The sequence below is a fragment of the Cylas formicarius genome, unplaced genomic scaffold, assembly GCF_029955315.1.
Source record: "Cylas formicarius isolate icCylForm1 unplaced genomic scaffold, icCylForm1.1 PGA_scaffold_12__32_contigs__length_19106922, whole genome shotgun sequence".
Lineage (NCBI taxonomy): Eukaryota > Metazoa > Arthropoda > Insecta > Coleoptera > Brentidae > Cylas > Cylas formicarius.
The window spans coordinates 9382480-9403494 of record NW_026844225.1 but is presented as its reverse complement, the minus strand read 5'-3'; the positions used below and the strand labels follow the sequence as shown (position 1 = coordinate 9403494).

Below are 21015 nucleotides of genomic sequence, written 5' to 3'. Positions count from 1 at the left end.
ATACGAGAGGCCATCGAGATAGAAAAGTCCAGACACCTGAATACGAGAGACGACGCTCTGCATTTATCCAATACGTGGAGAACGATAATCAAACAGCAGTACGATACGCAGCAGCCAACGCAGCAACTACGATCGGGCGAAATTAACAACGCGACAATTCGGGGGGAGGAGCCACCTCCCCTCCCGCACAAGCAGCACCGTTACCATCTCCGGCGCAGGGTATAAATACCGCACGCACCGCCCAGTGTTCGAAGTGTTTTCGGAGCGCGACATCACGTATATGTTTTTTTTGTTCAGAAAATTGTAGCGAGCGAACCGCGTATATACTAGCAAAAGGGAGCTCGAAAACCATCGGCACCATCAAAATCCTCATCCCGGATTGGGGTGAAATCAGTTACGGCTCGGCTGAAGGGTGGGATGTGCTGTTCAAACGTCTCACATATCTTCCGACGTCACGCGGAGTCGACTAATTATCGAAGTATCAATCGTTTCCAGTCGAGATCTTCCTTGATCGATCGTGTCGCTCGCACACTCCCCGCCAAACGGTTGATCAAAACCCGCAAGGCTTAAACAAAGGGATTTGTACAATTTGTTTTCGCTTTCCAAAGGGTGTTTTGCCTTCCTAAGCCGTGCTGCGTGGTGCGGTATGTCGGATTTGAATATTTTACTTTGAATTGGTTCGCTTAAGACCCTCCGCCATTGTCGAACGATTTTTTTTTAATTGCAAAAGTGCCAACCAATTAAATCTGACCGTATTGACCCCGCGCACGCCTACGCCCATGCCGAATAGCAAAATTAAGAATCGAGGATGGGAATTTTAATAACGCACTACAGCATTTTACGATAGGTTGTTTAGAATAATAGTATAAAAGCTAAACATTAACAATATAGTTTCTTTTTATTCTTCAACCTTGCCATATCTCCGCTCCTATTATACAGAGCAAAGGTGATATGGGGAAAGTTTTGGAGGAACCTTAGGGCATTTGAAGACAGGCTTCAGATTCCAGATCGGTGTGAGCTGAGCTGCTAACTTAACCGAGCATATAAAATAAAAATCCATTAATCAACTTTCAATAAGGCAAATTTTACTACAAATATTATAAATAAATAAGTAAATGAGCTAACAGTAACAATAACAATAGATTAACAATAACAATAAACGCGAGAAAAAGGTAATACTGTTGAAGTAGGCAATAACAAAAATTAAAATAGTAGAAGTATTTTTTATGAAACTTCTGGATTCTTCCTGTGCCGGTTTTTGTTGACTCGAACTTACTAACGTTTCGTCAATCATCCTGTTGATGACTGATTCCCATATTGGTGACAGGTAGAGACCTGAGTCGCGGTTAAGATTGTTAGGTTGCTTATAGATTTCTACAGACTCTCGGATTTTTCGTTGGTAGAAGAACATGCAAAAAATTTTGTTTTATCGAATAAAATTTTATGTCCGGTTTCGTGATTGTGTTCGGCAACTGCTGATGAGATTATGTGTCTTAGAGAGAAGAGCAATGTGCACAAACGCCTTGCAGATCATCGATAAAAATAGTGTCATGCCGTTGATTTATTTATGACAATATTGTCGAAGAGTTATGTAATCTGAAACTACGGCTTCAAAGATTGTTGCGAACAAGCATATTTTTTAAAGCATAAAGTCTAATAGACACGCACGAATAAGAATATAACATAGGAAATATAAGCAGTGTGGAAAAGTTAGACAAAAGCGTAAATCTAATTCTCCTCGAAGGCTTACGACCAAAGCGTTTCTGCTAAACAGTAGTTTTATTAAGAACGTTCAATTGTGAACAATCTATACAAACATTTCAGAAAAAAAAGGAATACGTCTTAAAATAATTAAAAAAAAAACGCACTATATATGGTCTTCTACAAAACTCAATCGTAATATGATCATGTGCGTATGGCCTAAGAAAATATTATTTTCTTAAGCCATACGCACGCCAAACGAAAATTACCTAAAAACTTGGTACTCTGAAGTCTAAATAAATTATTAACTAACCAAAGTTCTTTATAATGTTTAAAACGTATAACAATGCTTGCGCATTCGTTTTTTATTGCAATTAATACGTCTATGGTCTATGCAAGTAACTAATCTGTTTTTAATATTCAAAACCCACGATGGCGATTTGCCAATCTGCGTGTTCAATGTCATAGCAACAAAGTAACTGATGGTAAAATTATTTTTAAGGACAATTTTATTTTTATTACTGTTAGTAGGCGTATGCTAATTTAAAAATATCCGTTTTGAGACAAAACCACTCATCCGAGAAAGGATTTTATAGAAACATCTAGTTTTACCAACGACGTTTACGACGCTTGCATTATTTGTTATTGGTAGCTAATACTACAAAAAAAGTCATTTTACGATTCTCGTGACTTTTTATGTGATTTACATTTAAAAAAATATACATCAGCAACGTAAAAGACGTATATGATGATAAAACTATTATATTATGCTAAGAATAACACATTATGTATTTTAATTCCTAGAGACTTTGTTTTTATTTTTAAACTTTTTGAAAAACTAAAAGTGTAGGGACTGTTAAAAATTACATGCTTGAAAATATAAATTGATAAAATGGTAATTAGGCTAAAACTTATAAAAAATTCGGTACACATTATTATTATATTAATATTGGTGACTAAGCAAAACATCATGTCAATATTGAAAGAATTAACTTATTTTATTAATAGAAAGTATTTTATATAACCGTCGTTGTTTTAAAATCCATCCAAATACTTAGACCCAGAAAGGGTAAAATGACACTAACTGTTTAATTTCGTTTTTTTTTCTGTAAAATTATATGAAAAAAGCGTAACACTGAGGATCGAAGCCGAACGTATCTGTAAAATAATGTTTTTAACCGGCGAATATGAACAAAAAAACAAACGCTAAAATACACATGACGTTTCGGCATTCATTTTGATCCATTTCCTCGACATTTCCATAGCCGTGCAAATATTTATCTCCGTGTCCCCAAATTTGCGTTCTTCTCTTTGCATAAATGTAGGGTTTTATTCATACCGTTGGACGACATAAACAAAGTTTGTGTGTTCATAACGTCTATTCTAATCTACTTAACACTTGTTAACGCATGATTGATGCACAGACAAAACACATGCGAACTAAAGTACCACAGAGATTTACGAAGCAACCCATTATTTTACCCGATCAGAGATGATGTTCGATTCATTGTTTTTTTTTCAGGAACTCTCCAGCGAGCGAAGGTTTATTTACTATTTTAAAATGTATTGCACTATAACAAAAAAGTGGATCTCAACTAAAATGGTTTCGGACATAATAACTGCAAAAATAAAATAACTAGTGTCTTTATTCTACAAAATAGACCAAAATAATATGGTGTACAGGGTGGCCGGTTTAAAAGGGGCATATTATAAAAAAAATATTAATACAAAAGTTGTTTCCAGTAAAATGATCTTTCATTTTTTTGCATTATTTCAATTGTCACTCAATTATATACAGGATGATCAAATAAGGTTATATATTTTTTAAATCGAACTCCCTATATTTTATTACATTTTTAGATATCTCTTTAAAAGACAAATCCAATGATATATCTAAACGTCTATATATGGTTCTCTAATGCACCGTTATTAGCGAACATCTTCGGGATTCAGGTTATGTTGGAAAGGTTTTTGTTACATTCCATATTACCTTTTAAAACATTTTTCTATGAGAGTTCTAAAAAACGTTTGATTACAACAGATGTTTCCAGTAAAATGATCTGTTTTTTTTTTGTATTACTTCATTCTATGAGTGTTAGAAAACAAAGTTTGAATACAAAAGTTGTTTCCAGTAAAATGATCTTCCATTTTTTTGAATTATTTCAATTGTCACTCAATTACGTACAGGGTGATCAAATAAAGTTATATGTTTTTTAAATGGAACTCCCTAAATTTTATTACTTTTTTCGGTACCCCTTTAAAAGAAAAATCCAATGACATATATAAATATCTGTATATTGTTCTCTAATGTACCGTTATTAGCCAAGATCTTCGGGATTCAGGTTATGTTTATTTTCATTTACCTGTGTAATTTTTTTTACAAAATAATACTTTTTCTCAGACAATATTCAAAATTAAAATGTTAAATCAAACACCCTGTATCTTTTCGGATGGCGATGCACCGTTTTGAATTTTATTCAGAGAGGAATTAACCTTAATTCTGAAAGCTTTTAAAATATTTTTTATACTACCTCCAAATGATTTATGGCGTTTCATATATAATTGGTCGCATTTAATTGGTTAATTGCATCCCGAATTTGTTGTAACGCGAAAACTTCTATGGGCTTATTTTTGTATACTCTCCCTTTTTAAAAAAAAGTTCACTGGGTTTAAACCCGGGCCAGGTCATTTCGCCCGATTTATTGTCCCAAATTTACATTTAAAAATTCACTGATATCAACACTTCGCTGATCTTGTTGCCAAATTAAATTTGGATGTTCTATTTCAGGAACAGTATTCCGAATTACGAATCCATATTATTCTTTATAAATCTAAAAAACGCACTGCTGTCAAATTTTATTCATAAAATTGTTTGTCTGAAATTCACGTTTCCATTCAAGTTTATTTTAAGAGCTCCATTAATGCACATTTTTTCCATTATATAATGTTGTTGATGTTTTAAATATCGATTTATGATTAAATTAAAATGATAAAATGAGATAATATTTATTCATTTATTTGTTTTCTAATAAAGACCTTTTGCAATATTTAACGGTATTCGAAATAACCACCAATTTCATAAAAAAAAATATTAGAAACGCTTTTAGACTCAAGCCAGAAAACTAAGAAATTTAATTAATTGGGTTAATATTCCTTGGGAATTGATAAAAATCGTCATTAAATTTGAAACGGTCCATGTTCACATATATCCGTTGGATTCGGGTTTTAAAGAACTGTGCGAAAATGATAAAATATACAAGGTGTTCGATTTACGAAAACTTTCATAGGGGTATTTAAAATATTTGACCACCCTGTATGTAATTGAAATAATACAAAAAAAAGTAAACATGGCGTGTCCACAGAACCACTTCACTGGGATATATTAATTTTAGTTTTTTTATTTGTAACAATCATAAGTAATGACATATTTTGTATTTGGCAAATCCCTATTTAATGTCCGGTAGTTGATAATGCAGCCAATATGGATTTTGTGGAGCAAATTTTATTTAGAATGAGACTGATAGTTATGGCGATTCTTAGCTTTGTCATACATGTCATTACTAATAGCAGATAACTATAGTAAGAGTTAGAAGTAAAAAAATAAGTATTTTAATATTCTTTAGCTATTAACTTAGTTGTAACAACAAAATTTAACGTGGAATTTTAAAAACATTTGAAAAGTCTAATTCTAAGTATATCAAATCTTGTCCTAGATATTTTTAAATAAAAAACAAAGAGCCTCACTATGGGATAATTGTTGTCCTGTATTCTCATTAGTTTTTTGACTCCAAGAAAACCTAATAATATTCTACACCATTTTTTTTTTTTGAAAACGGCAAACATATAAAACACGATTGTGAGAAAGTGATCGAACACAATTGAGCCTTTGGCGGGCAGTAAGGTTGTTCTACGTCACTGAATTGAAAATAGAATGTAGAAAAGAATGTTTTATTCTTCCATGATCGCGTTTAAATTGGTTTTTGACTGTATTTGGCGCAGCTATTTGTTCGAGATGAGGCATCGGCGTTGTCTGTTGATCTCCATTCTTATCGAGAGACAATTTTCATTTTGTTGTGGCTTTGAAGACACATATCGCATATCACATCTTCCGCCGCCTTTATTATTGTTCGCGATCCGAGGGAAATGCTAAAAAAGTTGATTGAAACGACACATTTCCGAAATAAAGGACCAAACAAAATACATTCATATTTTTTCTCTATCTAATAACGTAATCGATTTTATCCGCAAAAAATAATTAAAGGTTACTTTCAGGGGAACGTATCTCATGTTTTTAAATAGAGTTATTCTTCAATAATCCCAACCAAAGCAGCAAGACGCTGGACGGAAAAGAAATAATACAATTTTTGCCCTGAAATTAATAATTCTTTGAATTTATTACGACTCAGGAATTCGTTTTATAGACGAGACACTGGTTTTGTTTTAGTCCTAGAACGTGGAACAATTTAAATTACTGAAAATTTCATTTCTGTTTCAATTTTAAATGAAAATACAACCTTTTATCGAAAGAAGCAAGGGTGATAATACAGGGTGTCCGGGTTCTAAGCTACCTATTTGCATGCTACTATTTTTATAGATATGCGCTGATTTCACTGAAAATTTATTTGAAGTATAAAGCAAAGTTCGTTTTTACACTGGACACCTTTTTTTTAGTTCACTTAAGTTTGTTTTGGTCTCTCCACAAAATATTTATTTGGAAAATAATTCTCTAATTCTTTTAAACGAAAAGATAAAAGTTTCGTGAGCCACAAATAGCTTATACACAAACCAAAAAAAAAATTAATAACGTTAATATTTGTACTGTATGTACATGGACATTTATAGAACATATTAAATTAGCGAAAATGTGTGTTTCAATTCATTAATTACCTTCAATTGGTTAAATATTTAAGTGTTCCCTTTTTTTAAACAGCTTTATTAAATAAAAATAACAAAACGTTTTTTTTTTTTTTCAAAGAAACTGCCCCAGGCTACTGTAATACTTTTTACAAAACTTCTGGATTCCTTCTGAATCTGTTTTTGCTGAGTCGAACTTCCAGTTTCAGTCAAGCTCTGAAGAAGCCAACAGGATGATTGGCGAAACATCAGCATGTTCGACTCAGCAAAAACCGACGCAGGAGGAATCCAGAAGTTTTGTAAAAAGTATAACAAAATGTACATTTACTACTGCTAAGTTTTACTAATTTTTGTTCTGCAATAACTTGTTTTCAGGAATATTTACAAATTTTTGGATTTTCCAATAAAAAGTGGATAAGAATTAGACTAGCGCTAATTATTGAAAAAGTAAATAAAGGCTACATATTTGTGCCACAGTATGGTTAATGGAGTTAAAAAAAAGGTATACAGAGTGACACATTTAAAAAAGTAATCCATTATTCTGTACTTCAAGATTCAGATCAGAAAAAAAACTGACTACGCCACTGCAATCAGTGTAAACGAAATGTTTCCGGTAAACAAGGTGCGTGAAATACGAAGAATAGTGAATAAGAATTTTCCAAATCCAATGTTATATCAATTACGAAGGAAGAGCTTGACAACTCTGTATATATACGGTCAATCCAAAATTGTACGAGAACGTACATACATACCAAACATCTTACGAATAAGGAAATCTTTTTACTTATATTTTTAATACAAAATAATTTTTACCACGTTTCATTTTATTTATTTTTTTTTAAATATAATTAAATATAAATTAATAATGCATATTTTCATAAGTTATTTATGGTGTACACGATATTTATCCTATAGAACGCATAAATGCTTAAATTATAAATAAACTTTTATATTTGTCACAGCGGCAAGTCGTATAACAACGCTATTTTCGATTCTGATTCTGTCGGGTGATGAATCACTACCGAATTAAAGGATTAAAAATAGAGGATTAACATTTACCGCTGCTTTCACACGAATATGATATGTGACTACTTTAAAAGGGAAAATATTTCATTTTTTACGATGCTATCACAAGAAGAACGCATTTTTTAAGAGTGGTGTAAGAGGCTACAATTAAACCATGCTTAATGGGGGTCCTGCAATGATAAACATCCCTCTCGTGAACTAAAAATATAATTCTGGATTTTCGGTAGCAAACTCCACCTTGCAGGACGTTCATGTTTCTAAGATGCAATTATATATGCAAATGGATACCGTCAACTGTAACAAGATATTATATTTTATTACATATCTAATAGAATACGACTCTGAAGCAGAAATTATGCAAATTTCAGACCACAACCGTATAACTTGCGTCTTTGGGTCTAACCATAACTTATAGCTCTATGGTACACTAAAGCGCTGTAACATTGGTTAGATTGCCAGGGTATTATTTTAAATTTAATTGAATAATAAGGAACTCAACGTTTTGATCGGAATGTCTATAGGCGAACGAGAGAGCTACTAATATACTTTTTTTTGCAGTAAAATACCTATAAATGTTTTTTTTTAGTATAAAATATAAATTTCCAAATTTACCTTCAGCAGTATTATTCTAAATTTACATGGGTAAGTAACATTGTAATTATTCCCTAGTATTTACTTATCGCGTACACAAAAACAACTATTTGTTCAATTATAAATATAAACAACGAACCCAGTACTTTATAATCAGTACGGATTTGAAAATTATTTACAATAAAATCATCACATAATTTAATTTTAATTTATTTATTTATAATGAAACCCGTTATTCAGAAATCATATAATGTTTTACCTTGAATAAATATAAGTGAAACAAAAAAAATCGCAATAAAACTTTTTTATCATAGAGACTTACATAGCAAATTGCAAAACAAAAAACTTGCAGTGACAAAATATTATTTGTGATTAAAAAAAATATAAATCAATGAATACTTCAATACCATTGACACATTCAAAAAGCAGAAACTTGCACAACATACAATACGGAAATTAACAAACTATTTCTTGCAGTTATAAGAACGTTATTGTTGAAGAAGTTATTGTTAACCAAATGCCTTTCAAAACGAAACAAAATTGTGTGTGTTATTTGTAGACATATGTTTAAAAACGGAAAAACTTCTAATTTATGTCAGTCTAATTCAGTTCACTTGTATTTTTTGCTAGGATGGTTCCCCTCGTTGCAATTTTTGCCCTTTGAGCTGATTTGACATGCTGATTCACAATAATTTTTTATCTGTAAAATATAAAAAAAGCAAAAATTAATTTGGGTTGACATTAGTTGAAAAACGATTTTTAATAAATCTTTCCTATATCCACAAAATAAAATATTTGAGTAAAAAACCTTTATAAATACATTAAAATTGTTAATATTAGCTAATTTGCTTGAAACTTAACATATCTATCTTTTTTTTTATCATTCCTTCCAATTATTCAAAATAAAAACTATGAAATCTTAAACTTTAGAAAAGGGGGTACGCATAGTCTCGTATTATTTTTTTATTTGAACGACCTTGATTGCAAACTTTGCAGACGAAACAAACATCCTAGCACCTGAAGAAAAATATCGGAGGTAATAAATAATCCAAAAAGGAATTCGACGAAATAAATTTGTGGTTAATGCAAAAAAACTTATAGTATATAGTAGTAAAACTACTTCAATATACAATCTGAATGTGGCTTGGCACCAGTAAAACCAATCAACTAGCCTTAAATTCTATTTTAAATCGTTTTTGATGTTAGTTGAAATCCTGCAATCAAAGAAACACTAATTACAAACGTTCAGGGTAATGTAGATAATTCAACAAAGAGGAGGCTTGTTAATTTTTCAAAGAAACTTCCACAGGCTACTGTAATACTTTTTACAAAACTTCTGGATTCCTCCTGAGTCGATCTTGCTGACGTTTCGCCAATCATCCTGTTGGCTTCTTCAGGGCTTGATTGAAACTAGCTCGCATATTGTTTGAGGGGGGCGGAACTAAATGAGGAGCATAAACACCGTCTCGGATATTGGTGACCTGAGTCGCGGTTAAGATTGATAGGTTGTTTATAGATTTATAGAGACTCTCGGATTTTTCGTTGGTAGAAGAACTGATTACATGCAAGAATTTTTGTTTTATCGAATAAACTTTTATGTCCGGTTTCATGAGTGTGCTCAGCAACAGCTGATGAGTTTATTTGTCTTAGTCGTAAGGCTCTTTCGTGTTCTTTGAGCCTAGTTGATATTTTTCCTGGTATCTCAAACTAAATTTGGTCTTTGACGAACCGAAGATGTTGAGAGATTTTTGGACAAGTGGTAAATCTGGTTTTGACGTTATGCTTCTTTAGAACTTTTGATATGTGGTCAGTGTTGGTCTGAATGTAAGAAAGGACAACAGTGGCAAGTGTGGAGTCGAGTTGCGTCATTCTGTTTACAAAAAACCATCGCACAAAGACTGATATGTTAATGCATTGCCACATCACCATCCGGCCCAAAAATCATCGGTTATCAACTCTCTTCTAAACCCAGAATTAAAACATCTTACATCTGTTTTTCTCTCGAATGTTTCCCACAATTTTTCACAAAATACACTTCACCACAACCTTTCAAAGACAACGAATCCAAAAGCAACCCCATACTTGTCACTGTTTTCCTTCCTTCAATACATTATCTCTAAACATTATCGATCCGTCAAAATTCCGTTTGAGATACCGGGAAAAATATCAACTAGGCTCAAAGAACATGAAAGAACCTGAGCATTACAGTAGCACTTTCTTTGAAAAAAAAAACATTGTTAGGGGTTGGCACTGCAAAATAGTAAGGGTAGGTAGGGCAGAGATCACATAATTCTTAAGCCGTGTGTTGTAGTGCATTGCCAGTTTTGTTTATGAAGTTATTATCACGCCAGCAAGAAAATGTCGATATTCTAGATAACGGGGAAAATTATTTTCTGTCCAGTTTTTCATTTTGTTTTTATGTTCTCTAACGCATTACATAAAAAAAGGTAGGAGGTATGAGGAGGGGCATACGACATTGCGATTGTGGCAAATGCATTCAGACATTATTTTTCTATTCTATTTTCATTTGAGTACTAATGGAGCCTTGGGATCAAAAAACGTCGTAAAAGTTCCCAGACACCGTTTTAGGCTACGGTAAAACATCCGAACATGCGAATACTATTTTATTTATTTCAACCATCGTGTTCGCAGTGCCCCGTTCTTTTCTTTCCTTTTAATCGAAATTACGATGCGTCCGGTCACCGGAACACTAAGGGCTCCACGTTAGGACTAGACCGCAGGCCCAGTACCCGAACGAATTGGAAAAGGGCCCTTTTTAAAATCAAATTAACATTCAATCCACGCGGAAACGCGGAAGAAGCCCCGGGTCTAGGTGGGACGGGGGTAATAGAAAGGGGGTTGTAGAGAGGATGTAATAGTCCTGGAAATACGCTACGTCTGAAATAAATATGAGTAGGTATTTAGTCTAGTATAGTGGGTGCGATTTGTGATGCCATAGACGGCAATAAAATGGCAGACAGAATAAAATAGATCGATCCGCGCTAAAAGCCGTCACTAACGAACACGATGATATTACTTGGCAGTAAGAGAGACAGAATCACTTGTACTTGGCATTTAGTAAGTTAACTAGTAATTAAATATGTAATAACAGATCAGGTTGTTCCTTAATGATATGCGAATATTTAAGGAGGTGAATCTATATGAAAAACAAAACAATAGAAACAAATCGAAAAATTAAAAAATATATATCATACCGTTTAAAATCAAAGACACGGTGTTGTCGAAACAATTGTCATGTCATAATATATAATTTCGTGAAAATCTGAACTTTTAGTTCTTATTTATTTTGATTAATAACAAGATTACTTTCGAAAAATCGTCACTAGGCGTAGCGCGAAGCAGTTTTTTGTTTTAAAAAGAATATATATATATATATATATATATATATATATATATATATATATATATATATATATATATATATATATATATATATATATATATATATATATATATATATATATATATATATATATATATATATATATATATATATTTTAAATACTTTTCGAGATTTGAGTAAGTCCTTTTTCAACAGGTGAAATGCGGGTGTCGACCTGTTAATTTTTGAATATAGCACTTAACATCTTGACCACCCTGTACAACAGGTGAAAACCTTAAATACAAAAGTTTTAGCCATTTATACCTGCTATATTGCCATGTAAAATGAACTGACATCCGAAGCACAATCTTTCAGTTATACCCAATTTTCAATAATAGGGGGACCCATTTTTCAGATTTTTTGAATTTTCAGCGCACCCTGTACATTTTTGAAAAATTTTCAGGAATAAAATTTTATCGAGCCGAAGATCCGGCGTCTTCCTGTCACGTTAACTGTTTTCAAAAAATGATTTTTTTCTTACACCCTTGCAAATGCGATTTTTATTTTTTTTTAATACGTCCCGACCCCCCAGCCCCTCCAATTTCAACAAATTCTGTCAGGGAACCAAGCTGCATAAGTGTGCCAAAAATAAAGTCGATAGCTTCAACTTTCGGATAGTTATCGTGTTTCATAGCAATATTCAAAAAACAACCGAAAATCGAAAAAAAAGATGGCCGCCATTGTGCCATCATCGCCATTTTCAAACATTTTGTGCACCTAGTGGCCTGTAAAAAAGAAGCGAAAATTGAGCCACCTACTTCAAACGGCTCGAGGGTTATTCGATTTCATCGATTTTTCGAAAGTAACAAAATTTGAGCATTCAATCTTGGTAGCTAATGTCAGCAATTTTGAAGTATTTATAAAATTTTTCTACTTGGTAGAAGTAGAAAGAAAATAATTTTTAAATTCGTTCTTTTAACCAATGTAAACCCAAATTAATTACGACGAGGGGAATCATTCCATCAAATAATAAAACATTCTTGAAGAAAAACAACTAATTTGTGTAAACTATGTTGGACAGAGTTTTCAGACAACAGTTTATTTAACAAATTATCATAATTTTTTCATGCAGATTCACCCACTTCAGATATCATTAAGGAACACTCTGACATTTAGGGCGTTGGAGTATAAGTGGAAGCAAGATGAACAATCTATTTTATTCTGTCTGGCATTTTATTGCCGACTATGCCATCACAAATCGTACCGACTATACTTTCTTTTTTTGCTATATACTGAAAAAAAAAAGTGAAAATATGGTTTATACTTACAATTTTCCAACAAGCTGTACAAAAAAAAGATTGGTGCTCTTGATCCACGGCATCGGGAAGTTTGTTTTTGGAATTTTAACAACACTGGACAGGCAAGAAACAGGCACAAATCACTTTACAAAACAAGACACACAAGAACGTTTCAAGTAGACGATATAAACTATTGAATTTTATTTAAGAAATTATTTCATTAATTTAACAAATAACCTTTAATAACCTACTGAGAGTACCCTAACATTGGATATGTTCTGTTCATAGATATAAGAAAGTAAATGGGATTATCCAAGGGTGATCATTAAATATACAATGCAACAAGATTATTACCTAAAGTTTCGGAATTTAAATTCAGGTAAAATTGTGGTCCCTAATAGAAAATAATTTTACACCAACCAGCGTGTGTTGAATCGTGTGCGAATGATGCAAAATATGTGCGAGTCTAGTGTATCTCAGGAGATGCTCCCAGTCACTATCCTATTGAGACTAAGGAAGTTAAAACAATATTTATTTGACTCTCATTGAACGTGATGCTAGCAAGCATCTTTAGAAGAAACGGCCTCATTGACGAAAATTCCAACATCAACTGTATGGAAAATTGTGAATATTCCAGTTTCAGCGACGAAAAAAAGAAGCAATGCTGACATTGTCTCGAGTGTAGATGAAAGTGATCAAGATATAATATATCCCTCCACAAAGTTGGGTAAATTATATTAAACATATAGAAAAAGCAGAACAATCGTATATCCATATTGCAAATAATATAGAACAAATAATAATTAGAACAGGCGATGATAGCGATAGTAATACTGATATGTTATGTGAATAATTTTAAGTAATTTAAGTAGGTAATAAAAATAATTTGTAATTTTATTTTACATTTAAACATAAATACATACATAAATAAATAAATATTGTTTAGTAACTTTCCTAACAAAACCCCAAATAATTAAATTCTAAGTAAAATACGGACCTGTTCGGCCATATTTCGTTTTTACAGCTTGCCCGGGTCCTTCCTTAATTCGTATCAGTTAGTCACTTTCTTATATCTATGAACAGACTTTACCCGAGCCCTCCCTGTTCTAATGTAATAACCTAATAATTAATAATTAATAACAAAATATTGCATTGCATTGATATTGCATTTTCTTCGTCTCTCACATATAAGTAGTTGCATGTATCCATTGGAATTGTTTAAAAAAGACTTAGCTTGCAAATGGGAAAACGCTTATTTAAAAACTATATTTTTTATACACGGTCACGCCACTCACTTTCATTACAAAGAGATGGACCCTGGGACCGACATCTGGTAAACAATATTAAATTAAATACTGAGAAACGCTTTCCAATAAGCTTTTATAGAACTGCTCAGAGGGCGCAAACTTCTTATTCATTAAGTCATGCCAAAGGTGTGTCGTTTGATGTACCGTTGAACTTAAGTTTCGAAGAAACGCCGTTATTAAAACTAGTGCGCTTTACTTTCGCAAATCGCGTAACTTTGAAGTCAATTCCCTCCCCCACCATAACAAGTAATTTTGTCGAGACATTTCCAATAAAATACTAGAACAAGAACCGCCATGTAAACATTAACATTGCAAAATGCGATTATCAAATATGAGAGAGAATTATAACATTACGCCGATCGCCATAAGTCAAATAATATTGCTGTTAGAATTTGGAATCAATAGTCCTGTATATTTGTTTTCCGCGTCGTGGATTCAATGACCTAATTTCATAAAACCTGGTGCCCAATCAATCGAATGTGGACATATATAACGATTTGCTCGTTAGTCGTTTTAACGAAATTATTAGCTTCGTTGGAATCGTCACAACAAACAACTTGGAACCGATTTTGCAAAACACTCGAAACGGTATACGTAGTTGTAAAACATTTCGGCTAGACAAACCGATAAAGCGAAACTAAACATTTGAATGAAAAATCCAACCACCGTAATTGTTCTTTAGAAATCGTCGGCGTATAATTACCGCTAAAATTCAAACCCACTTAATATTCCACTCGTTGGTAAACGGCGAACTGCATCAGCAAAAAATCGTTTCCCTAATACTCCTTCGATATTTTAAAATACTCAATTTGAAATTTAAATTCATCGGGTGGCCGTCATTTCGGTTATTTGATAGAACCTTTTGCACTTTTCTGAAGCTCTAAAACTTCTCGGTTTATAACGTCGAATTATGCGGGGTGCATCAAAATGTGTATGACACAAAACAAGCTCTTTGGTAAAAAAACTAAAAAGTATAAAGTTATATACAGACTACATTCTAGTTAGTTTTGACATCGAATATCCCGTTATTGTTCAGAATTGCTTCAGATTTTCTTACAATATTTGACAGTATGACAGGTTCATAATCTAATAATACAGAATAATCTTTGAGATACTTTTCAAAACATCAAAAACCAATCAGCCATCTTATTTGTCTAAGAACCTTGTACCTTGTAGGGAGCTAAATAGTGCTAATACAAGAAAAAAACAGTTGCTACTTTTACCTCGACATTTACTTAATTACGAAAAACGTTTAAAAATATTTATTTTTGATAACGAACCTTGCTAATATTTCGTTCGCTTCCTCAGAGCTGAACTGAAACTGGCTCTTATTTTACTCTATTCCTGCTTATATATTGCCTGAGGTGGGCGGAGCTAAAGGAGGGGCATGAACATTGTCTCGGATAATTATTTGTGTTCGACAACTGATGATGGGTATATTTGTCGTAGCCTTAAGGCTCTTTCATGTTCTTTGAGCCTAGTTGATATTTTTCTTGGTATCTCAAACTAAATTTGGTCTTTGGCGGATCGAAGATGTTGAGAGAATTTTGGACAAATATTAAATCTGGTCTTAACATCTTATTTCTTGAGAACTTTGAATATGTGGTCAGTGATGTTTTGAATGTAAGGAAGGGCAACAGTTGCAAGTATGGGGTTGGGTTTGCATTCGTTGTTTTTGAAAGATTGTTGTTAAATCTATTTGGTGATGAATCCCTAAATATCTCTAATGTAGAAAATACTAGAGAGAAAAATAGATGTAAGGTGTTTTAATTTAGGGTGCAGTGATTCTGGTTAAGACGGATGATATGAAAATGCATTGAGGTATGGGTCTGTGTGCGTAGGTTTTTTGTCAACAGAACGACCCAAAGTGGATGGATTCTTGACCATAGGACCAAATAACAAAGAAACCCATAGTTTACCGTTATAAGAAAAACATGTTCCAGACATGCATTTTTCAAGTAAAATAAGAAAGTTGGCTTCCATATTATTTTAATATATCTGAAATAATGTTGAGAGTTTCAGTAGTAGGAACTTTAGTAAAGAGGGACTCAATTTTGAAATAAAATATCGTTTCGATCATATAGTTTTTAATTGTTCAGTGAAATGAAAGGAATTTAGAACGAAACTATCAGTTTTCCCTGTAAAGGGTTTTAATTTAGAAGCTAGATATTAGTGCTGACAAAAGGTCGAAGGGGTAATCCTGGATTGTTTTTCATGAGGGGTGACAGAATTTTTCACGGATACTGATAGAGAAGAAACCTTTATAACAGATTAAGGGTCGCGTTCCATATGAGGTAAGCTGCCGATAAGTAAGAATATCTTGATTTTTTTGCTGATGGTCAGTGGCGTTCATGACCACCATAGGTAGCATTTCCTTTATCTGCTTTTTGAATTACGATGTTTTGATTTTTGCGGTTTCAAATGGAATTTCATTAGCTGTTTGAGATGGCAGGTTGTTTAGGATAGACTCGATATGATATAAAATGATTTTCTCTTTTGGGATAATACGTGGGGCAAGGACAAAGTTGAAACCTTTTTGGATTTTGGTCCAGGAGTTTGTTTTTTTTTGTTTTCTTGTATATAAAATGTTAAGTTTTTCTTTTAAATAAATAAAATAATAATAAATAAACAAGAAAAACACAATAACTAATTATCCTATTCCTGAAACACTTCGCATCATCTCAAACATCATCTCCCGTAATTGAATCGAAAAATGCTTATCTGGAACATAATGCACAGACCAATTTAGGAATAAAAATTAGGAACAGCTGCCGTGGCTAATATTTTTAACATTTAGAAAAACTAGCCATTGAAAGTTCTAGCTAAAATCGAAACTATGCAAGAGATATGTTTTCTAAACTCCATAGACGCAAACATTAATTGAATTATAAATGATAACACTTTTTGATCAAGAGAAATCTAGAAAAACTAACCACGAAGATGACAATTAGTTTAAAGTTCTCCTCCATTGGGGAAGCTAGTTCGGGTTTTATATTAAAACGGTAAACCCGTATTAAAGCAACCAGCAACGAATCCTATCCTCAGCACTATTATTACATTTTTAAATAAATAAGTTGTAACAGAAAAAAACTTTGACTTAAAATCCCAAAAGTAAGATGCTGAATGATTCTGAACATCACAAGGAAAGACAGACACTACTGGATTTGAGCTGGATCGAAATATATAGAGAAATACATCTTAATATTGTAAAAAATACAAAAATACAATAATCAGCAACCTTACATTCAAAATATACGCAAATATGTGCAAAATGGTTATTATTATAAAAATGCAACAAGAAAAAAACAAAGTTTTGATTCACAAACCCAAAAGTATGATACCGCGAGGAAAGGCAGACACTGCTGGATTAGAGGTAAATTGAAATTTTAAGAGAAATACTTTTTAATTTAAAAAAAATACAAATCCCAAACTATCAAAAGAATTTATATTAACAACATATTATACCTATTTAGTATTAGTTTATCTGAGGGACCATTTTAAGTTACGTAGGTTCTTGTAGACTAGCATTGTAATCGAATAGCTTGTCATTTGTTCATTCATTCATTTATTTTTATTTCTTTTTTAATTTTAATTAGCTTTAAGAATTTTTTTCAACTAATGATTTAGTGAGGGCACTTAGTGGATTAAATGTTTTTGATCCTTGAACTTAATTTGAATTTATAAGGCGGCTTAATCTAGTAAAAGGTTTTTACAATTAATGTTCTAGGTTTGATCCAGTGAACTTGAAGTTTCTCATACATGGATCAATCAAATCTATAAAGTATTTACAAACTAATTTTTGGTATATTATTACAACCAAAAAGTTCGTGGGTATGATAATATTTTTTTATATAACAGTTTTGCAGCACTTATAAGTTTCGATAAAATTAACATGAGTTTTTTTCAATTCAAGTTTTGGTTAGTTTTGGTTAGCTTAGTTTTACAGTGTAATTTAGTAACACTGTCAGTTATTTACATCTGCTTGTTTGCCCTATAATAAAACTCAGAGCTGAGAAATTGTAACTTAAGACAAATAATTACTGATAAATGGAAAAAAGGTGGTAAAATAGTGTGAAAAACACATTTAATTATTCGCAAAATAATAATTTTTGAAAATTATTTAATTTTTTTAAAGCGTTGATTGATGAAATTGAGGGTTTATTTTTCAAAAAATTGAATAAATTACTAAGGAAAAACTTTCCAAAAAGAGTCCTTTTGTCGGTTATTAGATTAACTAACTAGTAACTAAATACAAATAATTACTGGTTAATAGAAAAAAGGTGGTAAAATAGTGTGAAAAACACATTTAATTATTCGCAAAATGATAATTTTTGAAAATTATTTAATTTTATTAAATTGTTGATTGATGAAATTGAGGGTTTGTTTTTTAAAAATTGTATAAATTACTTAGGGAAAACTTTCCAAAAACGAGCCATTTTGTCGGTTATTAGATTAACTAACTAGGTTTTAATTATTCGCAAAATAATAATTGATTGTTTAAAAATGGTATAAATTACTAAGGGAAGACTTTTCAACAACGATACCCTTTGCTGGTTATTAGATTGGCCAAAAGTTACTCTTTTTTTTTATCTTTTTAAACATTTGCCCTTTCTTATACCGTTTTCAGCCACTAAACATTGTTTTCGTTTCTTGTTTCAGGTCGTTGTCGAATCTCAAACATCCGGGCTTGAATATGGCGACATAATCGTCGAAGAAGGATCGCCGGTCAATCAGGATTTGCATTTCGACTCCCAACTCATGCATCTCTACGTGATGACCGAAAAGAAAGTAAGTTCGATTGCTAATCAAATGCACTACTCCGAATAACTCAGTGAAGCGTTCTGCCACATTTTGAAGCGCCCTTGTATATATGATATCCAAAGTTCTTGGTTATATCGGTACTCATTATTCTTGCTAGTGCATTTTTTTTTGCTGGGGTACTAACGTTCCTTCGTTCTGTCAATACGGATTTTTGGCGGGAAAATATAATATACCGGGTGTCTCAATAGTGCGTCGGCGATAGAGGTGCATGAGACGCATAACCTAAAATGATTTTTAAAAAAATGTTGACAAAACGTGACGGAAACATAAAAAAACTCACTGTTTATACAGCCCGCCACGTTTTTCTTCCCATATATATATAACGCTACGCGACCATAATTAACCCGGATTAATTTACAATTTTATTGAGTACGTGACACGCTTTTAAGGGCTGTACGCGACGGGATTTTGCATTTTTAAGGGGGCGAATAAAACCAGCCCCCGGGTTGGATGGAAATGATCGGCGTTAAGGTGTTTTTTTTTTTCTCATCCGAGTAAATTTTTCCTCTATACGTGTAACGTGGAACTGTCGTTCTTACCAGCAACCTTACATACGAACTATACTCGATCAGCGATAGTTTTAATACCAACTTCACCGTTACATTTTATTGATGCACCCTTGGAAACACGTAAAAGCAGTTCTTTTCATTTTCAGCGCAATGACGTTACAAAAAGAGACCCGATCATTCATTCATAAATTACTTTGAAACCTGAACACATTATAAACAAATTACCAATAGTGAACTTAAGAATGAACAGAAACTACCAAACGCATATTGCAGACAAAAGTAAAAAAAATCATTTTTAAAAAGCCCGAGACAAACCTTCCTAAAAAATATTAATATCTGGAAAATGCACTATATTATTCTGTACAATTAAAAAAAACGCATCTCTACAGCCTAAAAAATAAAAAAAACTTATTAATAATCAATAACTGTTATAAGAAAACTCTCCTTCCTAAATATGTGTTTAGGGCACAATTTTCCTGTTACTACTTCAGGGTGTTAGGGTGCTTTTGGTAATTTTTTTGAAAATTTTTATGGGTCTATAGAAACACTTGCAAAACACCTTTCTATATAATATAATATTTTTAAAATTAATAGTTTCATAGTTATCAATGGAAAAATCGATTTTTTCATGGAACCACGACATTTTTCAATGGAAGTATAATTGTTATTATTTATTTATAAAACCAAATGGACAGAGGCCAATGCAAAAAAAAAGAAAAACAATAAAAAGCCGCCATTAATTAAGAATCCTCGTTACTACCCATCTCACTCTAAATAAAATTTGTCGCACTCGCACACAATGGATATTGTTTCCATACCGTAAACATTCGAGTTTAGATCGGGTTCATTGTCAAAAAGAAAGCTTTCCCGGATCAGAGGACATGTAAATGGTAACTCATGGGCAATGCGAACAAGGTACAGTCCAACGTGTACACTAGCCGGCGGCTGCAAGCCTCAGGGTTCGAACATTTCTCACAAATCGATATTTGGGGTTCAATGCTGAGGGATGAACGTTACGCGTTTATCTTAAATCAATCAACTAAAGGTGTTTAGTTTAGAATGTAAGGTGTCACCATTAGTTGATGATAAATTTATTTTTTTTTAAATAACTTTCGCACCCAGAAAAGGGACCTTCATCATTAGAAACAAAGACATAGAGAAAAGGACTCTCTATTTTGAAGTAGCTTCTCTTTAAAAACTTTATTGCATGCTTCTTGGGCTTCATCTGAAACCTGGGGAAAAACAAATTAAAATGCAATTTTCTTGATTCTTGGGAATATGGCTCAAAATTTGATATCGGAATGCCAATGGTTGAGAAAGAACCCCAAATCTGCTTATTACTTTTTTTTTCAAACATGCTATATTTACACTCTTTTGAGGGTTTTTTAAAAAGATTCTAGCAGTATTATACCCATTTGTGCTTCCATTTTTCTTCGAATTTCATATATCTTTATTTTACTTCACTCTGTTCATTGTTAATTTGCAACTGATGTGCAAAAGAAAGAATCTTCTAATATTTTACATATTTAGATATTTTTCTACAGAGTTCAATAAAAACCATAAAA

General features: G+C 32.4%; 1 protein-coding gene across 4 annotated transcripts in view; it reads left to right on the top strand.

The window, feature by feature from the left end:
* The window catches only part of LOC132708700 (plexin-A4), a 315847-nt gene that overhangs the window by 260580 nt on the left and 34252 nt on the right, over positions 1–21015 (top strand). For all 4 annotated transcript variants that reach the window (XM_060681215.1, XM_060681214.1, XM_060681217.1 and 1 more), the window contains exon 4: positions 18780–18908. In XM_060681215.1, coding sequence (XP_060537198.1) covers positions 18780–18908 — 129 coding nt within the window. The remainder of the gene's footprint in view (positions 1–18779; positions 18909–21015) is intronic.